Source organism: Cygnus atratus, chromosome 16 (assembly GCF_013377495.2).
Source record: "Cygnus atratus isolate AKBS03 ecotype Queensland, Australia chromosome 16, CAtr_DNAZoo_HiC_assembly, whole genome shotgun sequence".
In the NCBI taxonomy this organism is placed as follows: Eukaryota; Metazoa; Chordata; class Aves; order Anseriformes; family Anatidae; genus Cygnus; species Cygnus atratus.
This window is the reverse complement of record NC_066377.1, coordinates 480884-508579: the sequence shown is the minus strand read 5'-3', so window position 1 is coordinate 508579 and position 27696 is coordinate 480884. Positions and strand designations below refer to the sequence as shown.

The 27696-nt window shown below is 70.3% G+C and overlaps 3 protein-coding genes across 3 annotated transcripts; 2 read left to right on the top strand and 1 right to left on the bottom strand.

Moving 5' to 3' along the window:
* Positions 1–698: 698 nt before the first annotated feature.
* Positions 699–3663, bottom strand: LOC118258414 (WAP four-disulfide core domain protein 3-like). The gene is made up of 5 exons (XM_035567197.2): positions 3555–3663; positions 2927–3067; positions 2443–2583; positions 1958–2359; positions 699–814 (listed from the first exon to the last, which is right to left on the bottom strand). The coding sequence occupies exons 1-5, from the start codon at positions 3655–3657 to the stop codon at positions 798–800; spliced, it is 804 nt and encodes a 267-aa protein (XP_035423090.1). The 5' UTR covers positions 3658–3663; the 3' UTR covers positions 699–797.
* Positions 3664–10624: 6961 nt separating this feature from the next.
* LOC118258388 (WAP four-disulfide core domain protein 2-like) lies at positions 10625–12544 on the top strand. Its single transcript, XM_035567156.2, has 4 exons — positions 10625–10712; positions 10960–11094; positions 12219–12371; positions 12460–12544. Exons 1-3 carry the CDS (start codon positions 10625–10627, stop codon positions 12368–12370), a joined length of 375 nt encoding a protein of 124 aa, XP_035423049.1. The 3' UTR covers position 12371; positions 12460–12544.
* Positions 12545–16941: 4397 nt separating this feature from the next.
* LOC118258413 (balbiani ring protein 3-like) lies at positions 16942–23515 on the top strand. Its single transcript, XM_035567195.2, has 14 exons — positions 16942–17020; positions 17958–18092; positions 19217–19299; positions 19720–20056; positions 20233–20382; positions 20913–21056; positions 21136–21285; positions 21536–21685; positions 21896–22048; positions 22134–22253; positions 22379–22516; positions 22778–22909; positions 23016–23150; positions 23455–23515. Exons 1-14 carry the CDS (start codon positions 16942–16944, stop codon positions 23463–23465), a joined length of 1917 nt encoding a protein of 638 aa, XP_035423088.2. The 3' UTR covers positions 23466–23515.
* The last annotated feature ends 4181 nt before the right edge of the window (positions 23516–27696 follow it).

Genomic DNA, 27696 nt, shown 5'->3' with positions numbered 1-27696 from the left:
GCGTGTGGGCTGGGGTCCCTGCGCTGCGCCCGCGGCCCTGGGCTGGCACCGGGACACTGGGTGCTGGCACTGGGACACCGGGGGCTGGCACTGGGACACCGGGGGCTGCCCCCGGGCTTCCAGCCCTGCACCAAGGAGCAACCGCAGCACAGGCTGGGGCTGAGCAGGAGCCAGGAGAGAGGGAGCTGAATAATAAATGGGCACTTTCAGGAGGTTTTCGTCTTTTCAGTTTCAAGTTCCTCACCATCTCTGTGTGCAGAGCTTGCCAGTGGTCAGAGCTGGCATCGCGTGGGGAGGGCACAGGCACAGCGGTGTCTGTGTGCTGCAGGTCTGACACACAGCACAAGCCCACCCCCTGCGCTCCCGAAAGCACCTCCCCAAGGCATTCCCTGTGCCCAGCCCTGGGCATCGCCCGCCCATTTGGCACCAGCCCCTGGTGTCCGTGAGCGATGCCCGGCTCTCCCACTGCCACTCCGTGGCCGTGGCCCCACACCCCAGCAGCTCGCCTGCCTGGACAGCAGCCTCCGTGGCAGCACAGCGCCGCCAGCCCTGGTCTGCGGTGGGGTCGGGGGGCTCAATCCCATCCCCACACCCTCCCCAGGATGTAGGGGGAGCAGGACGGCGCTGGGGAGCACGAGGCCACATGGTGCCACTGGCAGCCCCTGGACGCGGCGGGAAGGCAAGAGAGAGATGGCAACGATGCTGCAAGCCAGGCATCCTGGCGGCTTTATTGAGAGGGCAGGGTGCAGTGGCCGGCCCCGCTGCAGACCTGGCCGGGCTGCGGCATCCCCTCGGGGTCACTCGTTGGCTCTCCCTGGGAAGAAAGGAAGGGCAGTGAGCAGGGCGTGCAGGCAGGGCTGAGGAGCTGTGGGGGCTGGTGCCAGCCCCAGGCTGCAGGACAGCTCACCCCCAGCACATTGACCCCGGGGCTGCCCCTTCTCCAGGGACATGGAGCGGGTGCCCCGAGGAGGCAGCAGCATCTCCTGGTCCTGCTGTTGTGCCACGCCAGGGCCACAGCCTCCCCGGAACCCCACAGTGCCAGGGGAAGGGAGCGGCCACAGCTGCCATTCAACCACCAACAGCCCCAACCGCCCGCGGCTGTGCTAGGAAACAAGTGTCACAACCCAGAGAGCACCCACAGGGTGCTGCCTCCCCTCCATGGGGGGCCGTTGTGGCACTGCCAGCATCCCCCTCCAAGCCTGCTCTCCCCAGTGCACGCCTCGTGCCAAAAGCATTTGGCACAGAAACGGGAAGGCAACCTGCAAGGAGCGCGCCTTTTTTGTCCCTCCTGTGCAGGCTGAGAGCCTAGGATTGGCAGGTTTCATATTTTGATAATCAGGCTGCAAAATTATTATTCCTAACAGTATCGCCTAGTTCTCACCAAAGACAAGCGCCGCTCCCAGGACGGAGCTGCGTGCTGATTGGAATCACCGAGCAGAAGTGCACGGAGTCCCCGCGTGGTGCCCAGGCGCGCGGTGGCCGGGTGAGCGTAGCTGCTGCCTCCCTGCTGTGGTCCCACTGCGGCACAGCCCGGCTGCAGCAGGCGGGTGGGCAGCGGGAAGGGGCTCGGGGCTGCCCAGCCACCCGCGGGCTCGAGACCGACACCGCCGGGGAGAGCCGACCCCAGGCACCGGTGGCATGGGGAGCACCGGGAGGCGGGGAGGGGTGGGTGGCCCCAGGACCACCGCGGCACCGGGACCTGCGAGGCTGCTTTCAGCGGGTTCACGTCGGGCAGCTCTCAGCAGCAGCCGCCTGCACGCTCCGTTGCCCTTCACATCCTTCAGAACTGCTCGGCCCCCGCCCGCGCCTCCCCGGAGCTGGCAGCGGAGCAACGCGGCTCCACGCTCCCACCCTGCCACCGGCCCCTGCTCCGCCTGGGCAGGAGCAGCCCAGCCCAGTCCAGTCCAGCCCAGTCCAGCCCAGCCCAGTCCAGCCCAGCCCAGCGCCCTCCTCTCACCCCTCTGGCAGACCCGCTGGCACTCCTTCAGGGTCTCGAAGTTGTTGGCGTTCCCTCTGCAGCCGCCATACAAGAACACCCGGCACGTCCCCGTGGCAGGGTTGTAGGCGTAGCGATGGAAGTGTCCCCTGCACGGGCCGTGCTCCGGGGGCAAGCGGCAGATGTCACTTTGGAGCACGGGGCTGGCGACGAGAGCAGGACACTGGCGGCAGCCCCAGCCCCAGCCCAGCAGGACGGCAGCCGGGTTGTAGCTGCTACGTCTGGCCGGAGGCATGCAGCCGCGGCTGCAGCCCGTGAAGCAGCACTTGTTGTTGCCGGGACAGTCGGTGTCGTCGCTGCAGGTGCTGTTGCAACGGACTAAGGTCTGCAGCACCTTTCTCTTGGGACAGACGCCTGGTTTGGCTGCGGGTAAGGAGAAAGACTCGTGTCCACAGGGTCTGTCCGGGCCAAGCCCCCCCTCCCGCCAAGCCCCTGGCCACCCTTACCTGGCACCGGCCGCACGCAATGGACGTGGCAGCCCATGCTGCAGCACTTCTCGTTGCCCTTGCAGTCGCTGTCGCTGCCGCACTCCACCAGGCAGATGGTCATCATGTCAGGGGCCAGCCGGGGGCAGAAACCTGCCTTTCCTGGGGGTGCCCGGTGGGGTCAGGGCCCTGCCAGTCCCTCCCCGCCCGCACCCGCACCCAGCCCAACCCAGCCCCAGGTTCTGCAGGCAGGGAGCAGTGGGCACCCCTGGGTCCCCCCACCAGAGGGGCTGAGAGTGGGGGAGACGGCGTGCAGGGGCCCCACACCAGCCCTTGTGAGAGATGCCCCCACAGGCAGAGCTCGGAGGAGCACAGACCAGCGCATCCCAGCCCCGTGCCAGGATGGGGTGCAGGGGTTGGCAGGACCCAGCTCAGCCCCCACCCAGAGAGCAGAGCACAGGCTCCCTCAGGGCCACAGGGGGCTGGGGGGACGGGACCCCCTCACCTCCAATGGGGAGCCTGCACTCTTGTCCACAGCCGTTGCTGCAGCAGCGTTCGCTGCCCGGGCAGTCCTCATCCGTAGAGCAGAAGTAGCCGCAGGAGCTTTTGGGGGTCTTCCTGGGTGCAGGGCACTGGCCAAGCTTCCCTAGGAGGGCGAGGGGGGTGGTTACAGCAGGCAGGCAGAGTCCCCAGCCCAGGCACAGCCCCCAGCCTGGCCCCTGCAGCCAGGAGCAGCTCTGCCCCGCAGCAGAGAGCAGGTCTCGTGCTGCCCTTGGCACCCAGCGCCCGGCAGCAGTGTGGGTACACGAAGCGTTGCAAAGCGCCTGCCGGAAACGCCGCTGCTGCGAGAGCCACTGGAGATGCTCCAAACCCGCCACCACCCCTTACTCCGGCACTGCAGCACCAGACCTCCTTCTGGCTTTGGGGTCTAGAGCAGGTTTTCCCCTCGTCCCAGCAGTGGGGACAGCCTGGTCTGGACCCAGCGTCACAGCCCAGCTCTGGCCCCACGGCCGCGCCCTGACCGGGGGCGAGGGGCAGAGGGGCCGCAGAACGACCGAGGCGTCGGGGCCGGAGAAGACCTTCGAGGCCGTCCGCTCCAGCCGTGCCCCTACCACACGGCCCCGCGGGCTCACCTGCCAGGACGAGCTCCGAGTCCGGCCGGCACTCGCCCCGGGGGGCCAGGAGGGCCACCAGCAGCACCAGCGACAGCAGCGACAGCAGCGACCCCGGCTTCATGGCGCTGCCCTCGCAACGCCCGCGCCCCGCGGAGCTTTTGTAGAGCCCCGAGCCCTGCCCCGGGCCTTGCGCAACGCGCGCCGGGCTCCTGCCCCTCCCCGGCACGGGACAGCGCCGGACAGCACGGGGCACGGCACGGCCCGGACACGACACGACACGGGATGTGGCACGACACGGGGCGCGGGACGCGGGGCACGGGGCACGGGACGCGGGACGCGGGACACGGGGCCCGGCCCGACACGGGACATGACACGACACGGGATGTGGCACGACACGGGGCGCGGGACACGGGGCACGGCCCGGCACGGGACACGGCACGGCCCGGCACGGGACATGACACGACACAGGATGTGGCACGACACGGGACGCGGGACGCGGGACACGGGGCACGGGGCCCGGCCCGGCACGGGACACGGAACAAGGGACACGGGGCCCGGCCCGGCACGGGGCACGCCTCGGCCCAGCCCGACCCGGGACACGGCCCGTGGCACGGCTCAGCACGGGCGGGCTCAGCGCGGGGCCGGGCAGAGCCGAGCAGCGCCCCGCCGCCCCCGCGCCCGCTTTGGCGGAGCAACAGCCTCACCTGGCGGCTGCCGAGCGGGCCGCGGGCGAGGAGCCCCGGCAGCCCCGCGGGCACGGCTCGGCACGGCCCGGCACGGCTCGGCACGGCTCGGATCGGCATGGCCCGGCACGGCACGGCTCGGCACGGCTACGGCACGCCTCGGCATGGCCCGGCACGGCTCGGCTCGGCCCGGCATGGCCCGGCCCGGCCCGGCTCGGCACGGCACGGCTCGGCTCGGGACGGCTACGGCACGCCTCGGCACGGCTCGGCACGGCTCGGCTCGGCTCGGCTCGGCATGGCCCGGCACGGCACGGCTCGGCACGGCACGGCTCGGCACGGCACGGCCGGGACGGGGCACGGGGCAGGGCAACGTGGGGGGCCCCGCGGCCCGGGGGCCCCGCAGGAGCCTCACGGCACCGCGAGCTGCGGGGCTCGGGCACGCGGCGAAACGCCCCCGTTAGCCGCACGCCCCGCCCCGCCCCGCCCCGCTAACGGCGGCCCCGGCCCCGCAGCCCCCGGAGGACGAGGGGGAGGCTGCGGGCAGCGCCCAGCCGGGAGCCGCAGGAGCGGTGCCGCTGCGGGAGGCGAAGGCAGCGCGGCGCTGAGCGGGCTGTGCGCGGGGACAGGGCTGGGGCTGCGCTGACGGGCGCGGGTTCCTTGCTCCAGGTTCCCTTTGTTTCAGACCCAGTCCCTCCAGCAACGAGCGCATTTGGCTGCTCCAAGGGTGAATGACGCAAACAGGAATTTCCGAGCAGGGAAATACGACCGGGAAGGTGTATCCCTCCCGTGAGACAGCTGAGATCATGCCGGCCCCAGCACAAAGATGCCTGTTTTCAGGTGGGCTGAGAAGAGCCCAGGCAGGGAGCGGGTCCCCCCCTCCCACGCACCTGGTCCCCAGCCGAGGCCTCGCTCTCCATGCCCAGCACCGCACCTCTGGCACACCGCACCGGGTGGGACAGAGAACAGGCCCCTTCCACCAAAGCCCTGTCCACCTGGCCGAAGCCAGGGCCTGCCCCTCTCCATCCACCGCAGCCTCAGGCTGCCCCCCCGGCGCCTCTTTGTAGCCCCACCCGCCCAGCTGCACCCCCAAACCTGCACCCAGCCCCGTGGCCGGAGCTGCCACCTGCAGCCCCCGTGCACCCGCAGCCATGCTGGGGGCACCGCTCTCGGTGCATGTGCCTCGTTTCCCAGCCCCTGTGCGGCTCCTGCTTGCCGAGCCCAGCGAGCTGGGTGCCTCTGCCCGTGGGCAAGCCCCGCCACCACCAGCAAGAGGAGCCTGGGGGCGGATCGGCCGCAGCGCCACGTGCAGTGCCTGGCGGGGACATGAAGGTCGCAGGCAGGGACATGGGTTCCCGCGTGGGTCTGCGCACCCTCGGCAGCATCTCCCGCTACAGAGACACGGGGCGCAGCAGCAGCAGTGCCGCAGGGCCCAGCAGGCTTGGAGCACACCTCGTCCTCGGCACTGCTCACCCTTCGCACGCTTGGCTGCGCCGGGCTCTCTGTAATCTCCCCGCGCCGTTAACCTCGGGCGTCCCCTCCCAGTCGCAGGTGTCTGGAGGCAGCAGTACGCACCCTGGGGCAGCCCCTGCGGCCGGCATCCGCCTTGGCACCCGCGAGCCTCCCTGCCTGCTGGCTGCCCCATTCCTCCCATCCCCGCGCATGGCCGGGTGAGCGGCAGCCCCGGTGGTGACCCCGCCGCAGCACCCAGCCGCGCCGTCTGCCGGGACATGGCCCCGCCGCTGCCCGCGCCCAGCCCGCCGGCGTGACGGCACCCAGCCCGCCTGTCCCCGCACAGGAATGGTGCACGGTACATGGCACAGGGTGAGTGGGTGCTCCCAGCCTCGCACGTCACACCAGCTTCCCCCGCTCTGCTCCCCCTCGGGCCATGCTCACCGATGAGGAGCCGGTCACCCGTGGATCTGCAGGCGGATGCAGCTGGATGGGGGAAAAGGACCAGGCTGGGGCACGCAGGCGCCAGCTCTCCAGGGTGGGCACAGCCCTGGGCAGACCCCCAGCCGCTCTGTCCCAAAACGCCCCTGTGCCATGCAGCCAGCATGGCCATCACCTTGGGGTGAGTGTCCTTCTACAGTCCCACACCAGGCTCCTGTCCCATAAGCTTGTCTCATCTCTTTCCAAACCTGGGCAACATTTGACATCTGCAGTGATGAGTCCCACAGCTCTGGCGAGGAGACTGCTCTTTGTTGGCTGCCCTCCTGTCCCCTCTGTCACCTCTTCTCCAAGCTGGAGAGATCCAGCCCCTTCATCTGGGCTTCCTGGGGCCCTGGCTCATGGCCCATGTTTCCCCCGAGGGCAGGATGCCTGTTGGGTGCTCATGTCCCCACCCTGGCTGCAGCCTGGCTGCTGGGGCTGGGATGGGGCCATAGTAAATGATTTCTCAGGTAATAGCACGACACAGAGCTGCCGCTGCCTCGGGCACAGCTGCGAAACGCACTGAGAGTTTCAGTACCCAAAGGTTATGTGCGTGGCAGCCCCTCCCCAACCCCGCGCAGATATAAACCCCTGCTGACCCGCACCAGCCATCGGCGTCCTCGGGGAGCACCATGAAAGCCGCCAGCATTTTGCTTGTGGGTATCCTTGCCCTGTGCACGCAGCTGCAGCCGGCTGCCACGGCCACCGGGAACATGGGTGAGTGCAGGGGGTCCCCGTGGCTCTCGGGGTGCCGCAGAGCGGGGCGCTGCGGGGCTGGCACAGGCTGGGCTCCCACGCCGGGCTGACGGCTGGGCGAGCAGGTAGCACCATCGCGGCGGTGCAGAGCCCGGGCACCTGTGACAGGCTGGGGCCAGGCACTGCCTGCTGGCTCCGCAGCCCCGAGGGGGGCCACCAAGGTCTGTGCCGTGCAGGCAGCGCAGGGGCGAGGAGGGCTTGGTGACCATGGGAGCATGGAGGGAGCCCTCCTGCCCGTGGGTGCACCTCGATGGGTGGGACGGCCAGCCCCAGAGGGGCAGAGAATTCCCCAGGCATCGGCCTGTGAACACAGCTGTCCTCCGCCAAGGAAGCCCCAGAGCTGCAGGTTGCCAGAGCCCAGAGGAAGGGGTGTCCGCGTTTCGCCCCGTCCCCTTGTGTTGGCATGGGGAGGGCGGGCAGCTGCCGTGCTGCCACGCTGTGCCCCTGCCCACCCTGGGGCACCCTGCCTGGTGCAGCAACGCTCCCCTTTAATCGCTCACTGTGCTCCCACGAGGGAGGAGATGTGACCTGGGCACCTTCCCTGCCACCCGCAGAGTAGCTGCGGTCACCCGGGGGCTTGGGCACGGCGTGTGGCAGGGTCTGCACCGAGGGCGCTGCCACCCGCTGCTGTGGGAAGAGCTGGTTGGGGTGCAGGGCTGCTGCCTCCGAGCCCTCCGCCAGGATCCTGCCCAGGACGTGCCTTGGCACAGGGCTGACTGCCAGAGCCTCAGGGAGCCCCCTGAACCATCGGGGCTGTCCTCAGCCTCTGTCGAGGAAGCACCTGGCAGAGCCGGGGCAAGGACGGCAGCATCCCAAACGCGGTGCGTGGGCGATGGGAGCCAAAGTATTTCTGTCTCCTGGAAAATGATGCCGACTGCGTGGGCTGGAGCCAGCGCAGCTGCTCGCCCTGCCGCCCAGCCTGACACCAGCATGCTCAGTCCCTCTCCAGCTGCTCCTGCTGGCTGCAGGCAGATCCAGCCGGAGCAGGCGCTCAGCAGAGTCCCGCGGGGGTCAAGGTATCACCTCCAGGCAAACCTGCAGGCACCTCGCCCTGCTCCCCACGGCTCCCTCCGTGGTTTCTTCCTTGTCCCCTGCCACAAGTGCATTTCTGGGCTCCCGTCTGCTCCTGTCCTCCATGGTGGTGGCTGCTGTGGTGCAGCTTGTCTGCTGGCATCTGCACGTTCACAGCCCTCCAGCTCCACCTCACTCACCACCAGTACCCAGGAAACCCTGCACTCTGCAGACTTTACGAGCCAAAGGGGACGATAAGAGCAGTTATAGGATCAGCCAACTGAACAGAGTGATAAACCTCAAAGGCAGGCGCTGCTGGCAGCTCCAGCACAGGTGCAGCAGCGTGGATAGTGGTGGGTCCCTGGAGCTGCTGGGTGGGCAGCACTGGACCTGCAGCAGCGCGCTGCCCCCTGCCCGGCCCCCGCTGTGCCCAGCCCCGGGAGAGCCAGCTTTGGGTCGGCCGGGCTTCGTCCCTGCGCAGCACAGGGCAGGGACGCGCTGCTCCCTCAGCTCGGTGTCGGGGGCAATGCTCACATCGCCGAGCTACCACCCCCGTCCTGCCCCGGCCTCCGGAGCGCCGTGCCCCTGGCATGGGAGCCAGCGGCTGCAACAAGGCCGCCTTTATTCAGGGAGCTCCTTTGTTTCCGCCCTGCAGTCTGCCCGGGGCTGGGAGCACCGGCTCAGAGCCGTTCCCCGCAGCGCATCCCCAGCGGGGCCGGGCCGCAGGCGCTGCAGGAACACCTCCGGCTGCACTGCCCGGCTGTGCCGCGGGCGGTGGCGATGGGGCAGCCGCCTGCCCTGCCCAAACCCCGGTGCCGAACCCCTCTTTGGTGGCCAGAGCCCTGCTCAAAAGCCATGTTCGGAGCTCGGACCCCCCCGGGGGCCCAGGCCCTGCCTGCCCGCTCCCCAGCATGCAGCCACTGTGCGGTGAGAGCCCCGAGGGCACAGGCTGATGGCCGTGACCCTGTCCCCGCTGCGCCCCAGGGCTGCCCCCGCTGCAACAGCGATGAAACGCAGCGAGCGTCCCGCAGGCAGCGTGGCACTGGTGTCAGCTCCGGCTCCTGTTACTGCATAAACACCCACGCTGGGGAGGGGACCGCAGGCAAACGCAAACAGTTACTGATTTACTGTAGCTCCACACCTTGCTGCATTGTTGACTGTGGGGTTAAATTACTTGGAAACAGACACTGGTCGAGACAAACAGCTCGTGACCTTGGAGCGGGGACCACCTGAGCCCACGCAGCCCTGCGCCTGCACAGGGCTCCAGGATGCTCCAGCCCGGAGCTGGGGCTGCCTCTTGAGCCACCCGATGCAGTGCTGAGGGCACATCCCGCAGGAGGGCCCCGCTCTCACCCCCCCACCCTGTGGAGGAGAGGCCCAGCCTGGGGCTGTACCCAGGACAGGGCCGGGGAGGCTCTGGGTGCCCCCCTGGCAGAGCGGGTCCAGCCCAAGCCCTGCAGCCAGGCAGCACTGGCACCATGGAGAGGCACTCACGTCGTACCCCTGTGACTGAGCCAAACGCTCTGAGCCAAAACTGGCAGCTGTGAGCAAAGGGTCTGAGGTCCCTGGGGCCCCCAGCACAGTGCTGGACCCTGAGGGAATTAAATCCACTGCAGTAGCACTTGTAGATGACCACGAAGTGGCTGAGCGGCAAACACTGATGAGAGCTGGGCAACCACACGGGGTGATTTCGATTGCTTGGCTCGCTGGGCCTGGGCAAACACAGCCTGGCTTGGTGCTGCCGAGCACTGCCAGCTACCCAGGAATGCCGACAGCTGGCGTGTGGGCTGCAGGAGGGTGTGCGGCAGAGGGGGCCTGGGGCTGCTCAGCCCCCGCACCGCCGTGCCTGCAGCACCGTGCCTGCAGCACCATGCACATGGGGGGGCTCGCTCCTGCCAACCAACCCCCCAGCAGTGCTGCCACCAGGCCAGGCTGAATCCCCGGGGCTGCTGGAGGCCATGGGCGCAGCGGGGAGCTGCGGGACAGGGTTGTGTTGGGGTGAGAGGGAGCTGCAGGAGAGGCACGAGTGAGCCCCGCGTGCCGGGCGCCTTCCCGAGGAGGTGCAGGGCAGCCTGAAGGGCTCTTCAGTCAAGTAACGAAAAGCTGCACAAAAACAAGAGGCTGGAGCAGCAGCCGGGTGAGCTGCAGGGGCAGCAGAGCCGCAGCCCCGAGCGTGCTGCCAGCTCCTCCCCGCCGCAGGGCAGCAGCAGCCCGGGCCGGGGGCTGCACCCGAGCATGAGGCTGCTGCTGGGGTGGCGACGGGACAGGTCGGAGCGCGGGCGCCGTGTGCCCCACGCCTGCTGCCGTTACCAGCGCAGCCCGGCCGCGTGCTGCGGGACCAGCACCGCCTCGGAACGGGGCCACCACCGCTCAGCGCCCCGCAGGACCAGGGGCCGGGGGCGGCCGGGGGCTGCCGGCGTGCCGCAGCGGGCGATGCAGCGCGCGGCGCTTGGCGGCTGTTCCTGCCGGGCAAGTTTTCTGCGAGACGCCCGCTCTGCTCGAGGCTTCTACTTCCTGGTCGGCAGCCAGGAGCGAGCAGATACCTGATACTTGGGGATTGTGCAACGGCACGAAGGGGGAGCCTGGCCAGGCCAGTTCCTTATGAGCCACCCGGAAGGCAGTCCCCTCCCGCCTGGCCGGCCCCACCTGGAGAGGAGCTTAAAGCCCAGCGGGGTGGCCCTGCAGGCGCAGAGCCGGCTCCCCTGCACCATGCCCAAGGCCAGCAGCGTGCTCGTCCTCGCAGGGCTCCTGGTTCTCTGGGCAGAGCTGCCGCCAGCATCCGCCCAGAATGTCACGAGTGAGTATGAGCGCACGGCCCCGGCCCCGTGCGAGCAGCCGGCATCGCTCCCAGCCCCAGGGCCTGCTGGAGATGGGGTCCAGGGCCGGAGACCCCAGCCAGCGCCCAGCAGGGCTGTGCTCAGCAGCATCCCTGGCGCCAACCCAGGGGCTGGAAGCAGCATCTCCCGCCTCCAGACGGCAGCCCTTGCCCTGCTGCAGGGCCAGCAGCCCCGTGCCCACCCACACCGTGTGCCTTTGCCTTTCAGCGAAAGCCGGCGTGTGCCCGGACCCAGCGACAGAAGAAGCGAACTGCACAGTGGGGTGCCAGTCCGATGGCGACTGCGAGAGCACCCTCAAGTGCTGCCCGGCGGCCTGTGGCAAGGCCTGCCAGGAGCCCAACGGTAACGGTCCCCTGCCCCAGCCCCGGGGCTGCTGCAAGCCCTGCTCCCGGGAGCTGACAGCACCGGGGCTCCCGGGGCTTGGCAGCAGCGTGGGCCTGGGTGCCCGTTGTGTCTCTGGCTGCAGCATGGTTGTGGGGCCCTGCGGGATCAGGGTGTCCTCCAGCGGGGCGGCCGCCTGGCACAGCGCGCCCCCTGCCCCAGCTGGCACTGGCCACGCTCGCCCCTTCCTCCTCCCAGCAGCACGGGGGGGTTCTGAGCAGCCTCCCCAGGCACTGCCGGGGTTGGTGCAGAGGGCAGGGGAGCCTGTGCCTGCTCCCCCTCACACCCTCGGGGACCGCTAGCCACTCAGCCACATCAGCCCAGGACGTTGCACTGTTCCACCTCCCGACCCTGAGCCTGGGGAGCGTCTCCCAGCAGCACCATCCCCAGCCCTGCGCCGGACACGGCCCTGCAGCCACCTGCTGGAGTACGCTCACCGTGCCGGCGAGCTGCCTGGGCAGACAGACACAGGATTTGGGATGTGATGGTGATGCGATGTGATGCAAGCGCTCGGATGTGAACCAGAGGCTGTGGCTCCTCCATCGCCTTCTGCAGGGACAGAGCCGGCTCAGCTGTGCCGCAGCAGAGGACAGCGCGGTGCGGAGCTGGGAGCCCAGCAGCAGGCAGCAGTAGGCAGGGGGCGGCACGGCAGGAGCCCCACACGGTGCAGGCTGCCCGTGGGACACGTGCCCCCACGGAGGCCCAGGCTGAGGCCATGCACCACAAGAGCCTGGCTGGGGCTCTCTGTGGCAAAAGCAGGGGAGAGTGGGGCTGAGGCACCGCTGGGGCCCCGTGCCGTGGCTCCATGCTCTGTGCCAGCCGTGCATCCCCGAGTACGGGGCTGAGCGTGGGGACTGCCACACCGCGTGGGCGACTCTGTGCGTCCCCAGGGTTTCCAGGCTGGTGGCAGTGCCAACGGGCAGAGCTGTGGGCTGGGAGAGCCCTCAGCCCGTGCTGGGGTCCCTCCGCTGCAGGTGTCAGCGGGCAGGGTCGGGGCCTTGCCTGTGGCTCCGGGAGCTGCAGCGCCCAGCCCTGCCCCTGCTGCCGCGGCCGGTGGGTCTCACGCTGCGCCCTTCCCATTGCAGAGAAGCCCGGCACCTGCCCACCCGTGAAGCCAGGGATCCCCATGCTGGGGCTCTGCGTTAACCAGTGCAAGACGGACTCCAACTGCCCCGGGAGCCTGAAGTGCTGCAGGAACGGCTGCGGCAAAGTCTCCTGCGTGACTCCCTTCTACTGAGGTCAGTCGGGCACCCGCCCAGCCCCGGGGCTCCTGTGGCACGGGACCCGCTCCCCCGTCCCCCTGACAGCCCTCTGCTCCCTTTGCAGGCACAGCCTCCTCCTGCCAGCCCAGCCACAGGGAAGCTGCTGCCCGACGCGATGCCCGCACATTCAGGCCCCCCCGCGCCCTCCTGCCCCCTGGCTGGGCTCCCAGCTCAGAGCCTTCAGCCTCAGCCTCCTCCCTGGGGCCCGGCTCGGGGCGCGCCGCAGCCCCCCATGCTCTCACCAATAAAGCAGCCTCTCCCTGCTGCACTCGTGGCCGCGTCTCCATCCCGCTGCGCTCCTGGCCAGGCAGCTCCACTGCTCCTGGCCTCATCCTGCCTGAATGTGCCCAAATCGGCACAGCTGCTGCTGCTTGCTGGCAGAGGTGGCATCTGGAAGGGTCTCACCAGACAATCGCCCACCCCAAGCCAGCACTGCTCCAGCAGCCCAGGGCTCTGGGCCAACCCAGACCCCATTTCTCCAAGGGTCCCCAGCCTGTGCCCCTACCCAGGGCTGCCCCACAGCTGCTCTGACATCCACGTCCCCCGCCTGTTAGCAGACGTGCTCAGAGAGGGCCATGAGGTGCAGCGGAGCAGAGCTAATCTCTGCTCTGTGGTAGCATGGGGAGATGGGAATGTGTGGCACGGAGACCCAGGTGCTGCTGGTGCGCGAAACGGCACGAGCAGCTCCCAGCCTTGCCCCACGTGCTCCCAGCCCTGCAGCAGAACTCTGCCCATGGCAGGAGCCTGAAGGAGTCACGGGCAGGGAACCCCACACGTCCCTGCCCCATCCCTGCCCGAACCTGCCCTTATGCTGCCCCATCCCTCCCCAGCCTGCTCAGACCTGGTCCCCGCTCCTGCTCCTGCCCTGCTCTCCTGTGCACCTCGCAGCTCCCCGCAGGAGCCCTGGCTCCCTGCCCCTCTCACGGCCACCCTGCTCCAGCTCCCAGAGCCAGCAGGAGCTGAGGAGCCCCCAGACCAGCCCAAAGGGTCCCAGAGGATCAGGTGGGCACTGTGGGGACAGCACGCACAGACTCCCCCAGCTCTCCCACGTCCCGTTCCCACACTGTGGATTTGCAGGGAGCAGGGTTTGGGGAGCACCTCCCACATCCCCCAGGCTGGCTGCTCGCGGGTCACCGGTGACCTGGAAAGGGTGCATGGAGGATGCGCCGGCCGCAGGCCAGGAGCCTGGCACTGCCCTGGGAGTCTCCCCCAGGCCAGATTGTTCATGCCCAGCGCTCCCACGGTCCCAGCACCGCACTGCCACGGGAAGGAGCAGCTTGGCCAGCCCCCACCCAGCAGGGTTTAAATCCCAGCTGGCGGGGCGCAGTGGCACGGCCCCCTGCAGCACCATGATGCCAGGCGCTGGCACCCTCGTGCTGCTGCTCCTGACCCTGTACGTGGAGCTTCCTCCTGCCCCAGCCCAGCAGCACCGAGCAGGGGACCATGGCACTGCCCCTGCTGCCAGCCCGCTGCCACGCCGTGCCCCACGGGGCCGCCGGCCGCCTGCCACCCCGCCGGCCCCGGGCAAAGCAGGAGAGTGCCCGGCAGCGGGGAGCGGCCCCCTGCGCCCCACCAGGCTGTACTGCCTCTCCGACCACAGCTGCCCCGGGGCCGAGAAGTGCTGCCACCGCGGGGAGGTCCGCGCCTGCCTCCTCCCTGCCGCAGGTACGGCCAGATGTGAGGGACGGGGCATGGGGGGCTGCCGGCCGCAGGGCAGGGGCCGGAGTCGGTGGGCTGCCCAGGGCGAGCCCCGCTCCCCGGCACGCCGTGCACTGAGCGTCTCCCTCCGCAGAGAGCCCGGGCTACTGCCCCCGTGCCGGCCCCAGTGGGGCGAGCTGCGGGGCGAGCTGCGGCAACGACACCGCCTGCGGCCCTGCGGAGAAGTGCTGCGCCCGCAGCTGCTGCGCCCGCTGCCTGCCAGCAGAGCCAGGTGAGGCGCCGGCCCTTCGGCCCCTGGGGACAGAGGGATGGTGGCCGCAGGAGCCGTCCCTGCCTGAGCCTGGGGGCTGCCCCGCGCTGGGCTGGAAAAGCCGTGTGGCAGACCCGTGGGTCCGCAGCCCCCCATCACTGCGTGGGGACACGGGTGCTGGGGGGCCAGCAGGCTCCAAGCCGTTCCCTGAGCCTCTGCCCCCCTCCAGCCAAACCCGGCCTTTGCCCGCGGAAGCGAGCGCGGCGCGGTGCGGCGGCGTGCCCCAGCCGCTGCGCTGACGACAGGGACTGCCCCGGGGACCGCAAGTGCTGCTTCTCCGGCTGCGGCCTGGCCTGCACCTCCCCGCACACAGGTACCCCCCCGGCCCTCCTGCCCCCCGCAGGGACTGTGCACCCCCCGCCCGGGTGTGAACGCTCCGTGCACACCTGTGCACACCCCACGCAGGCCCTGCAGCCCCCTGGTTGCAGGCAGGGGGTGCACGGCTCCTCACCAGTGCAGCAGCGGGTGCGTGGCTGTGCCTGCGGGCACGCTCCAGCAGCAGCGCCCAGAGCTGACGGTGGCACCCGTCCAGGCACCGCGATGGCTGCACCCCAGCTGTGGCTCCAGGGGGCTGCACGTCTGCCTGGGTACGGCCCCGACCCTCCATGTCCCCAAGGAGCAGACCCATGGGACAGCAGAGGGCAGGGCTGGCACTGGGCTCGGGGGGGCACAGGATGGGGGTGCTGGTTGGACCCCGAGGCCGTGGTCCCATGGGCACGGGTGGGCCATGGTGCTCGGGGCCGCTCTCTTGCAGCAAAGCCTGGTGCGTGCCCCGTGGTGCTGCGGGGCTCCCTGGGGCCCTGCGAGGAGCTGTGCGACACCGACGGCGACTGCCCTGGGGCGAGGAAGTGCTGCTCCACCGGCTGCGGCCACGTCTGCAAACCGCCCACCGAGGGTAAAGCCGCCAGTGCCGTGGGGGGGGCAAGACCCCGCCACGTCCCCATCCTGTCCCCTGCCACGCTGACCCCCTCCCTGCTGGGTCCAGCACCCCTTTTGCCCTCCCAGCGCTCTGGGAGCTGCCCCTCACCCTGCCCCTCCTGAGGGGGCGAGGGGCTAACCCCCCGGCGGGCAGGGCAGCTCCCTCACCCGCTCCCTCTCTCCGCGTGCGCCCAGCACGGCCTGGGCTCTGTCCCCCCGCAGCCGCCGGTGTCGGAGCAGGCGAGTGCCTCATCCTGTGCCTGGAGGACAAGGACTGCCCCCCCAGCCAGAAGTGCTGCCTGCGGGACTGCGGCCGGGCGTGCGTCCCCCCGCTGCAGGGTAAGGCCAGCCCCAAACCCTGCCCGCAGGGGAAGGCACGGCGCGGTCCCAGCAGCCCGGCATCGTGTGGCGGTCCAGGCTGCAGAGATCCAGCCTGGGGGGGCAGAGGGGGGACAGCGTGCTCCCCCTGCCCTCGGGACAGGGGCGCTCATCCTGCACTGACCACTGCGTCCATCCCTCCCAGGCACAGCCTAGCCCTGGCTGGGGAGGGCGGCACCGGGAGCTGCCGTTTTGGGGCCGTTCCCACCCCGTGCCATCACATCTCCGTGACGAGCCGGAGGCACGAGGCGAAGCCCCGCATCCCACTCCCGCTGCGCCTGCCCAGCCTGTGCAGGGCGCAGGTGCCCCCGGTCTGCTTGGAAGTACTGAAACAGAATAAAGCAGCTCCTGGCAGCCCGGCTGCTGGCCGTCCCTGTGGTTTGCGGGGGGGTGGCGTGGTGCAGGCAGCCGGGGGGTGCAGGCAGGTGCCGTGGTGGGCGCGCAGCTCCAGCAGCCGCGGGGCAGGGAGAGGCTCCGTTCCCATGTGGGCGCCTCCTGGGCACCCCCACCCCGCCGTGACCACCCCGACGGGTCCCAGGACACATCGCTGCCGTCCCGGCAGTCACGGACAGGAGTGCCAGAAACCTGTTGACTCAGATTCCTTGCACCAAGGAAGGGTTCATTTGCATCCCAAAGTGTGAAAGTCTGGCTGGAAATGAAGGCAGGGCAGATGAAGCACCCGGCCTGGAGAGAGGGCAGGGAGCAGCCCCCACGTGCCAGGGCCCCGCAGGCCCTGCTCCCCACCCTGTCCCATCCAAACCCATCACCCTGCCGCCTCCCCGGGCTCCCCAGGGCTCCCCAGGCCCCGAGCAGTGCCATGCAGGAAAGCAGAGCCTGGCTGTGGGGCGGCACCGCGGGGGCTGAGCCAGCAGAGCCCCCGGCTGCCCCCACTGCCGTGCAGGGGCTGAGCCCTAGGGTCTGCCCGTGGCCCCCACCCTCAGGGGGTGAGGGGCAAGGGGGGGCTGTGAGAGACCCAGGCAGGGCTGCGGCAGGACAGGGCACTGCGCCGTGGGGCAGCACCCGCACAACCTCAGCCACCCGGGTCCTGTCCCTGTCCTGTCCCCAGGGGTCATCCTGACCCGAAAGCGCGGCTCGGCTGGAGATAAGCGGGCCGGCTGGCGGGGCGCCCGCGGGTTCTGGGAACGTCCCTCCTCCTGCTCGCCTGCCGGATCCCCGGGGCCAGCCGGGCTGCAGCCACCCTGCACCCCCAGCACCCCGGCCAGAGACTTTAAACCCAGCCCTGTCTCAGCGCCGGACACTCGCAACGCCCCCGGCCGCACCATGAGCCCAGGGGTTTGCCTCCTCCTGGGCCTCCTCATCCTCGGGGCAGAGCCAGGCACTGCACCAGGGGAGGAAGGAGGTGAGTGCCCACAGGGAAACCCAGCAGCAGCCGGGCAGGGGCAGCCGGGGCTGGCTCCTTGCACCCCGACTCCCCTTGCCCCCCCGCCCCCTCTGTCCCTCTTTGGCTCGTGCTGCCATGAGGCTGGGGCAGCCGAGCCCTCATCCCAATAGCACGGGGATGGGAGCCCGGGTGGCTGCAGAGCCCACACCACGGCGCCGCTGCCTCGGGGAGCCCTGCAGGTAACACACGTGGTGGACACAGACTCTTGGAGTGCCCCTGTCCTGCCCCGCGCGGGACGAAGCTGGGGCAGAGCAGCCCAGCTGCAGCTCTCTCCTGACGCCTCCGTCAGGATAATGGAAAGTTTCCTTTGTTTGAACGGAGCAGCTGCTGTTTGCAGTGAAACCCTCCCAGCAGCGTCTCTGTTTGCAACCCAAACAGTGCAGCGCTGCCAGGAGCAGGCGAGGGATGTTTGCAAAAACTGCTGCTCTCGAGGCATCCCCCGGCGCAGCGGGCAGGAGCCCCACACAGGCGTGGGCAGCGTCGGCCACGGGCAGGGGCTTTCCCAGAGCAGCCGAGGGGAGCGCAGGGTGCCCCGGGGAGCCCCGACAGCGAGGCTGTGCCCAGCAGCAGGACGCTGGGGATGGATCCTGACCGCTGGGAGGGCTGGCCCTGGGCTGGCTTCCCCTAGCATGGCCAGGGGAGCTCCCTGCAGCTCCAGTGGCACCAGCACAGGTCCGCTCTGCTCCCCACCAGCGAGGTTTCAGGGGTCAGGGCCGGGGGGGGCCGCAGCTTTCTACCCTGCAGGGCAGCAGCAGTGCCATCCGTCCCCACCTCGGGCACACAGCCCGTGGCCGTGCCCCCAGCCCCCGGCAGCCTGGGGGACACGGGCACTGTCTGTGGGGGGCAGGTTCCCTCTCCCGAGGGGTGAACCGGGCTCCGTCCCGCCCCGCTGCAGCCAAGGAAGGCGTGTGCCCGGGGGGGGCCGTGGGGGAGGCCCTGCACGTGTTCTGCCTGGCGGACGAGTCCTGCCCCGGGGCCGAGAAGTGCTGCCACGACGGGGACGTGAGAGCCTGCACCATCCCCAGCAAAGGTACCGGTCCCAGCCCTCGGTCACACCGACCACGGCTGATGCACGGGGGCATGGCCACATCTCGGGGAGGCTTCACCACATCACAGCATAGGGGGGCTCCTGGGGGACCCTCCCCAGCTCTCCCTGTCCCCGGTGCTGTTGAGGAAACCAGGCTGCTGCCCCGTGGGGCTCCTGCCCTGCCCTGTGGCCGGCAGCACCTCGGCGGGTGGGCGCAGGACGGCGCAGGGTGGCCACACGTGGCCGCAGGCTGACACCTCCGCTCCCCACCAGTGCACCCCGGGTACTGCCCGGGGCGAGGGGCAGCGGGGGTGGCCCTGTGCCGCCAGAGCTGTGCCGACGACAGCGGGTGCGGAGCTGGCAAGAAGTGCTGCACCGTGGGCTGCCACCGGCGGTGCGCCGCAGCGCTGCCAGGTACAGACAGGGCCGGCCCGGTGCCTGGGTCTGCAGCCGGCCAGGGTGGGGAGGGGGGACGGCGTCACCCAGCCCCCCCCGGCTCAGGCAGCCCCGCTCTCCAGCCCACCCTGGCGTCTGCCCCCGGCTCCCGGCCGGGCCCCTCCGTGCGCCGTGTCCCAACGCCTGCAGCGACGACAGAGGGTGCCCGCAGGACCAGAAATGCTGCTTCACCGGCTGCGGCCTCGGCTGCGTGACGCCGCTGGGGAACGGCAGCAGCGACTTCCCCCCCCCCGGGGAGGTGGACTGGAGCCTCAGCCAGGCAGAGGAGACGCACGGGGGTGACAAGGGGGGGACCGATGGTGGGCTGGGGGTCCCCGGCCCCCTTGTGCAGCGTGGGCGGCTCACAGCCCCTGCCAGTGGGGGGCTGTCCCGTGGGAAGGAGAGGCGGCAGGGAAGGGGTGCACGTGGTGGTTGGGGTGCTCAGGGATGTCCACCACTGTCACCTGGAGGGACCCCACTGCATGGGGCCCATGCAGAGCCTCCCCTGGGCTAGGCTGCCACCCCTGAGAGGCTGAGCTGCAGCAGAGCCCCTGCAGCCCCCCCGGGCTGTGCTCCCCTCCCCAGTCCTCCGTCCCCCATGGAGGGGACCCAGCTCCAGCCCCGGAGCAGAGCAGGGTTGAGGAGGCTGGAGCCAGCCCGGTGCTGCCCTGACACCCCCCGTCCTGCCGCAGGGGAGCCACAGAAGCCGGGGACGTGCCCCCGGGACTTCACGCGCTGCCTCCGCCTGGAGCCCCCCCTCTGCACCAACGACTCGGTGTGCCCCGGCTGGCACAAGTGCTGTCCCCGTGAGTGCCGGCTCCGCTGCACCCCTCCTGCAGAAGGTACATGGTTGCTGGCACAGCCCCCAGCACCGTCCCGGCGCACCCGGCACCCTTTGGCCCCCATCCCCGTCCCTCTCCGTGCCCCATCCCCGTTGCCACAGAGCAGCGCCCCGCGCCCCGCTGGCAGCCTCCTGCCCGTGGCCCCCAGCACCGGGAGGGAGCAGGTGGGGGGGGACTGGGATGAGGCACGAGGAGGGGTCCAGGGCACTGCCCGGGGAGGGTCCGGCGCGGGCAGGTTTCCCAGCACTGCCCTGGGGTGCCCTGGGCGCAGCCTCACCCCTGGCCTCGCAGAGAAACCCGGCACCTGCCCCACGGCAGCCCCGGAGGGGCTCTTTTACCCCTGCTCCTTCCAGTGCCTGGAGGACAAGGACTGCCTGGGCAGCAAGAAGTGCTGCCCGCTGGGCTGCGGCCCGGCCTGCCTGGAGCCGCTGCAGGGTGAGGCCTCCTGCGGGGCCGGCCGGAGCCGTGCGCCGTGCCAGAGCCCCGGCTCCCCGCGGCGCGGCTCAGGGCGCGGTGCCGCAGACACCTGCCACCTCCCCGCCGCGCCGGGACCCTGCGGCGGCCGCGAGCTCCGCTTCTTCTACAACGTCACCTCCGGGCGGTGCGAGACGTTCCCCTACGGCGGCTGCGAGGGCAACCCCAACAACTTTGGGACGCGGGCAGCGTGCCGCCGGGCGTGCGTGGGCCACGGTGAGGGGCCGGGGAGCCCCGGGCTGTGTGGGGCACGGCGGGGCCGGGGGCTGCAGGACGGGACGGGGAGGGGACGGTGGTGTGTGGCCGGAGAACGCCGGGGTGGGCAGGGCAGCGGGTTGTGTCCCGCCTGTGCCCAGGGGTGCTGAAGCCTCACGCCCGCTCTGCCCCGCCAGACAAACCCAAACCCGGGGCGTGCCCGGCGGTGCTGCCGGAGCTGGAGGGGCCGTGCCGGGAGGAGTGCGAAGGTGACAGCGACTGCCCCAGCTCACAGAAGTGCTGCAACAGCAGCTGTGGCCACCAGTGCCTGCCTGCAGCCCCGGCCAGTGAGATGGGATGGGACGGGACGGGACAGGACGGGACGGGATGGGACGGGATGGGATGGGATGGGATGGGATGGGGATGGGGATGGGACAGGATGGGACAGTCCTGGGGCAGCAGGTGGGGCAGCACTGATGTCGGGGTCAGACGTATCCCGGTCCCCGGTCACATTCCCTGCCCCACATGCAGCCCTGAGCCCTGTGCCTTGCGGGGCCCCTGCGGCTGTGCCAGGCTGGCAGGAGGGGACGAGGTGCTGGAGTGACAGGGACTGCAGCGGCAGGGACACGTGCTGCCGTGGCTGGTGCATGCAGGGGTGCGGTGCAGAGGGCACAGGTGGGGCAGCCAGGACAGCTTCTCTGCAGCCCCGCCGTGCCCGTAGCACCCAGGGCTGCTGTGGGGCAGGATCGTGCTGCGGTGCCCCTGTGCCCGGGATGCAGTGCTCGTGCACCCGGGGCTGTGTCCCCATGGGGTGGCCGCACTGCAGAGTGCCCTGCAGCCATCCCCTGCTGCTGCCACCCCGTACCTTGCCCTGCAGGGAAGGCCGGCTTCTGCCCAGCCAGCGCGGGGCTGTTCCCCAGCTACGACTGCAGAGAATGGTGCCAGCGAGACGCCGACTGCCCCGGCACGGAGAAGTGCTGCCTGCGCGGCTGTGACTACGTGTGCCTGCGCCCGGCCCAAGGTTGGAGCCGCCAGGCACCCTGCTGGGCTCCCACCATCGCCCCCAGGCTCCCCCAGCCGCACTGCCTCCTGCCTTCCAGAGAAACCGGGGATCTGCCCCCTGACCGAGGCGGCACCGCGGACCAGGGCCCCGTGCCAGGCCTCCTGTGCAGAAGACTGGCAGTGCCCAGGGGACGAGAAGTGCTGCAGCAGCAGCCGATGTGGCCGGGTCTGCCTGGCTCCAGAACGAGGTGAGGGGACGGCCACGGGGCCGGGTGCGGGGCCCAGCCTCCTGCCCAGCCTCCTGCAGCACGCGGGGAGCCGCTGCCGTGGCCTGGGCCCAGCGCTCAGAGGGTGCTCAGACCTCTTCAGGGCACAGTGCGCGGGGCTGCGGCCATCGGAGTGGCCTCAGGGGGCCGGGACAGCGACATCTGCAGCCCGCTCCCCATGGCAAAGCTTGCCCGTGGCTCTGCTGCCCCCCGCTTCCTACCTCTCTTTCAGACAAACCTGGCCAGTGCCCAAAGGTGAGGCCACGGCAGACATCGGAGCTGTGCACGGAGGAGGACGCCTGTGGCCACGACAGGGACTGTCCCCGGCAGGAGAAGTGCTGCTTCTCCGGCTGCGCCATGCGCTGCAAGCGCCCTGCCAGGGGTAACCGCGAGCAGCCGGGCCCCAGCTCCGCGCCGGGCACAGGGCACGGGGCACGGGGCACTGGGCACAGGGCACAGGGCACAGGGCACAAGGCACGGGGCATAGGACATTGGGGACAGGGCACAAGGCACCAGGCACGGGGCACAGGGCAGCAGCATGACCAACGCTGGATCTGGGGGGACTGCCCTCACCCTGCCCCCCCTCCCGCAGAGCACCCCGGGGAGTGCCCCCGGGCAGAGCCGTGCTGGGACCCACGGCACAGGCGCGGGAGCCAGTGCCTGGACGACAGCGCCTGCCAGCGGGACGAGAAGTGCTGCAGCACGGGCTGCGCCTGGGCGTGCGTGGCCGTGGCCGTGCCCGGAGGTAGCGGGGAGCATTCTGCCTGGTGGGCAGGGAGCCACCAGCCCCGCAGCCGGCTGTGGGTGACTGCAGGCGGCTGTGCCCACAGAGAGCCAGGACAGAGCCCCCGGGCAGTGCATGGAGGAGTGTGACACCGACGTGCAGTGCCCCCAGGGACAGAGGTGCACCAGCACCGGCTGCGGCCGTGTCTGCAGGGACATCCCTGGAGGTGGGCGCTAGCTAGTGGCCCTGGGAGCTGTGGGGTGCCCAGCACAGCAGGGCCATAGTGCAGTGCCCCATAGATGGGTGCCCCAACGTTGAGGGGTGCCCCACGGCGGGCGCTCTGCCTTGCAGGGAGGGTGGGAGCGTGCCCCATCCCCAGGGATGGCGGGACGTGCTCGGACCTGTGCAGCTTCGACGAGGAGTGTCCCTGGGGCCAGAAGTGCTGCAGCAACGGCTGCGGCCACGTCTGCACGCCTGCCTCTCTCGAAGGTGAGCCCCTTGCCTGGGGCACCCCACCAGGGACAGAGCCTGGGGGCTCCCACAGGAGTATCGTGGCGCTCCCTCACCAGGGACCCCGCACTGGAGCCACGTGCTGGGGCTGCTGAGGCTGTGCCTACTGCGGTCCCACACCACCCAGCCCTGGGGCTGCGACCTGCCCCCACCCCTGGCACCTTCCCCCCCTTCCACCCAAGAGATGAGCGCGCACGGCCTCGGCCCGGAGCTGCCAGGTGACCTCCTCTCCTGCTGCAGAGCGCGACGTGGCCGTGGTGCCACAGCACGATGGACGGTGCGCGGAGGAGTGTGACGCCGACTCGCAGTGCCCCCAGGGACAGAGGTGCACCCGCGCCAGCTGTGGCCGTGTCTGCAGGGACATCCCCGGAGGTGAGATCCAGCCGTGGCCCAGCCCTGCCCCGGGAGCCACAGGGTGCTCCGTGGCGGGGTGCCCCACACGTGAGGGGTGCCCCATGGCGGGCGCTCTGCCTTGCAGGGAGGGTGGGAGCGTGCCCCATCCCCAGGGACGGCGGGACGTGCTCGGACCTGTGCAGCTTCGACGAGGAGTGTCCCTGGGGCCAGAAGTGCTGCAGCAACGGCTGCGGCCGTGTCTGCACACGGGTTCCTGACGGTGAGGAGGCCGCAGAGCAGGTGCCATCACCAGGAGGCACACCGGGCCATCAGCCCCTGGGGGGAGGCAGAAAGGGCCTCAGACCTGGGGGGCCCAGCTCAGTGTCACCGTGGGGGCAGCAAGAGCCAGCTCCGGGCAGGAGTGCTCCTTTGGGGCATGGGGACCCAAAGGGACGTGGAGCAGAAGGGAGCTCTCTCGGCCATGCCCAAACGCCACCGGTGCTGGCAGTGCTCGGCCATGACCCTGGCTGCTGATTCTCGCCCCTGCAGCCTCAGGGCTCCCTGAAACACAACCTCCCCTCCAGATGCTGCGTGACGGGAGAGCAGCAGCTCTGTGGCAGGAAGGTGCCGTCGTTCCGGGACACTGGGTGGTCATGGCCCCAAACTGGCCTGTCCCCTTCTTCCCGCTGCCAGCAATAAAGCACGTGCTCGCCGTCTCCAGCTGCTTCCATGTCTCCGTGTTGCAGGCCTGGCCCGGGGCAGCCCCCAGCGCAGCCCCCGCATTGCCCACAGAGGGGCACGGGCTGGGGCTCTCTCTTCCCTGGTGCTGGGGCGCACTCAGGGCTGGCTGGGCAGGGGACGCTGCACAAGTCCCTGGGGCCGCAGGAGCTCAGCAATGCACAGTGGGCACAGCCCAGCCCGGCCGGCCCCAGAGCTGGGGGCAGCACGGGGACCACCCCGCACCGAGGTGGGGATGTTTCTCCACCGTTAGCTTGCTTTAGGGCCCAGCCGGGTCACATCTGCAGCTCGAGGGCAGAACTAGGCGTGGAAACCAATTTAGATGCAAGCAGGAGCTGTGCTGGGATTGCTGGATCCAAGACCTGTGGCAGGAAGGACAAGACCCAGACCTGCTCATCAAAGGACCTGTCCTTGTATTGACAGCTTCACAGCCCCAGGGGACGGTCTGGGCTCGTCCAGGCAGGACATGATGATGACGACGATGGCGATGGCACAGGAGGGGACAGCCAGGCTGCTGTGGGCACCACTTCCCTGCCCTCGGGCAGGCAGATGTCCCTGGGCAAGCCACGGTCCCCAGCACGGCCACCACGGGCAGCAGCACCCACCACCACCAGCCCCACGGGAAACAGCTCCCTGCGGGGATGGGGACGGGGATGGGGATGGGGATGGGGCCGTGCCCACAGGCAGCAGCGTCTGCCTGGCAGGGGCCGGGCGCAGGCGAGGAGGTGCTACCGGGCACCTGGGGCTGAAAGGCGCCGGGTCAGGAGCGGGGCCGGGCTGAGCATCGCCCCGGGGGGCAGCAGCGGCCCCACAGCCCGGGGGGGGCCCTGCCGGTGCGGCTGGTTACCGGCGTGGGAGCAGGCCTGGAAACATTCCCGCTTCGTCTCAAAGTTGTTCCTGTTGCCGCCGCAGCCGCCGTAGATGAACTCCTCGCACCGCTGGCTGGACGCGTTGTAGAAGAAGCGGATGAAGAGCGCCTTGCAGTTCCCGCAGACGGAGGGCAGGTAGCAGAAGTCTGCATGGTCGCAGGGTCCGAGGTGAGCCGAGGACGGGGACCCCGCCAGGCTCAGCGCTGCCCAGCGGGGCAGGGTCTGCTCTGGGCCCCCAGGAGCCCGGCAGAGCGATCTATGCAGGGGTCCCACCCCACGCGGCACCGAACCCCTCTGTACCCAGGGCCAAGTCTGCGCCCACCCTCCCCAGGGAACCGCGTCCCTCACCCCACTCAGGGGCAGCCCACGGGGCGGACATCTGCGAGCCCGGCTCACCGGGGAGCCCTTCCCACCGTGCTGGGCTCGCCCCTCTGACCGGCCGCCTGGGGCTCAGCACCAGCCCCCCGCCCGGCACCGCTGAGCCCTCACCGAGCACCGGCTCCTGGCACGTGTAGCCGCACTTGCTGGGGCAGCACTTGGTGGCACCGGGGCAGTCGGCATCACCAGCACAGTGGGAGCACGAGGTGTCCTTGCGGCAGGAGCTGCAGTCCTTGTCCAGAAGGTTCTCCACCTCCGGGATGTGGTAGCAGTACCCAGGCTTTTCTGCGGGACACAGCGGCCGGGATGCTGGGGAGGGCCACGGAGCAGGGGCTGAGCGGCCCCCCGGGACCCCAGCAGGACCCCAATTGCCCCAGCCCCGTGGTCACCCTGCACCACGCCGGGCAGCGGGGAGCACCAGCACCCAGAGCATCCCTGCCCCTGGGACGTGCCCCAGCGCACTCACCCGTCCCCATCGCCGGCTCCGATCTTCCAGGCGCACGCGGGGTCGGGCCAGACTGTGCCAAAAGGGGGATCAGGGCCGCGAGGAGGAGGAGGAGGAGGCAGGCTCGCAGCGCCATGGTGCCCTGGGTGGCCGGGTCTGGGCCCCGGGTGCGTCAGGCTGGGATTTAAGGTGCGCCGGCAGGGTGGAGGGAGCAGGGCTGGCGCCCAAGTCCTGCTAATTCCTGCCGTGAGGGTAACGAGCCGCACCCAGGCAGGGCCCGGCCTCCCCAGCGGCATCCCAGCCGCAGCCCTCGAGCCGGGGGGACCGGTAGGACGGGAAGGCTGCTCTGCTGCAGCCCTCGGGGCACCCAGCCCCGGGGTGCCAGGGCCAGGCTGGGGACACCCGGTGCCCGCCCGCAGCCCCTTGCGGCCCTGGCGCAGCCGTCAGCCAGGGACGGGCCCCTCCAGGCCTTGTTCACCTCCTTCTCCTGCGCCCCCGCAGCCGGGTGCGGTGCTGGCAGTGGCGTGGCTGCTGGCCACGGCACCGGGCTCACAGGGCTCAGGGCAGGCAGGCCCCCAGCACCCGGCACACGTGGGCGGGCGTGGGGTGAAACCAGCAAAGTGAGAGAGAAGCAGATTAAGCTCTTCCCATTCAGCAGGAATAATTGTCTTCCTAATTACTGCTGTAATTACTGTCCCACGGGGAAGCAGAGAGAGGAAAGCTCTGCAGGGAGAGGCAGGAAAGTTGGACCCGGGTGGGGTGCGGAGGAAGGTGCCCCCAGCCTGCCCTTGCCCCACTGCAGCTTTTCAGTAACATTCCCCCAAATGCCGAGGTCAGAGACCCCCCCCCAGCAGCGCCCCAGGCTTTGGACACCAGAGACGAGGCAAAGCCTGAGCGGGGCTGGAACCCAGCCCAGCCTCACCACGGCCACAGCCCAGGGATGGGGGACATGAGTGGGGATGTGCCGGCCCCCACCTTGGTGCTGCCAGGGCTACAGCTCGGCGGCTGCCCTCTGCGCATCTCCCACAGCCCCCAAGCTGCCCGGGAAATCCCCTGATTGCACAGAAACTCACAGCCCCACGCCCAGCAGGAGGGCAGGGTCACGAAGCCAAAATCTACCAGGCTACATTTTTCCTGCTGCTATCTCCCCGCGGCATCTCCTCGACCCAGGTGATGATCGTACCAGCTGGGATCGTACTGCACAGCAGCCCCTGCAGGGGTGACGGAGCCGGGGCCGAGCAGAGGCAATGCTCGGAGGAGCTGGGGCACGCAGCACGGCAGGGGTTTGCCTGAGGGAGATGTCAGGGAACCGCGCAGCCAAAAGCCCGGCACCACGCAGCTGCGTGGAGGGCCCCGTCCTGCCCTGGCCCTGGGGACGCGCAGCCTGAGTCATGGGCAGCAGCGCGGGGTGAGCGTGGCCGGACCTCCGCCCCGGCAGAAACAGCGACCGGGCGGCCCGGGGAGCACCCAGGAATGCGGCACCTCCCGGGACGGGCCTGCGGCTGGGGCTGTGCCACCCGGCGGTGCTGGGGCTGTGCCACCCGGCGGTGTCACCACGGGAATCCGGGCACAGGCAGAGCCGAGCTGTGGCCGGTCCTGGGATCCCATGGACGGGAGCGGGAGGCAAGAGGCAGCTCTGGCACGGTGACGGGGACTCAGGCACCACCTCAGCTCCAGCAAGGACCGGTGCCCAGGTCCTGGGCACCCAGGAGACCCATTCCCCACGCGGCCTCCAGCTCCCTGCCCTGCGCCCCGGCTGCCCCACCGAGGTGTGGGGCTGGTGGCCACCGTCCCTCCTGGGCCAGGCTCAGTCCCCAGACACGGATGCATGCTGCCAGCAGCACAGGGCTGTGGACCATGTCCTGTCACAGGACGTCCCTTGGGAGCCAGCGATTGTTCCCGGTGGCAGAACAATGCCCGGAGAGCTGCCAGGGCACCACGGGCTGCTCCACACCGCCTGGCCTGGGAGCCACCTCCAGCTGCCTCGCAGAGCCCAGCCCCGCACTGGGGTCCCCCCGACCCTGTTCTGACCCCCAGCTGCCCTCACGGCTGCGCCGGTGCCCGTGGGTGCTCTGGGCGCTGCAGCACAGCTCGGCTCAGCTCGGCACGGCACAGCTCAGCCCTTGGGGCCACTCAGAGCCCACAGCCAAGCACCGGGGGCACGCAGCTGCGCCGTGGTCCCACCTCTGAGCCTCCCTGTGAGCCTCGTCCAGCAGCACCGGCGCACAGGAGGGAGGGGACGGGGGGGGTCACGCTCAGATGGAGCTGGGGCAGGGACGGGGTCACGGGGACCAACCCCTGTCCCGGGGAGGATTTAAAGCCCTGCCTGCACCTCGCAGCAGCCTGGTGCTGCCAGCCCTGTGCACCATGCGGCTGCTGTCGCTGCTCCTGCTCCT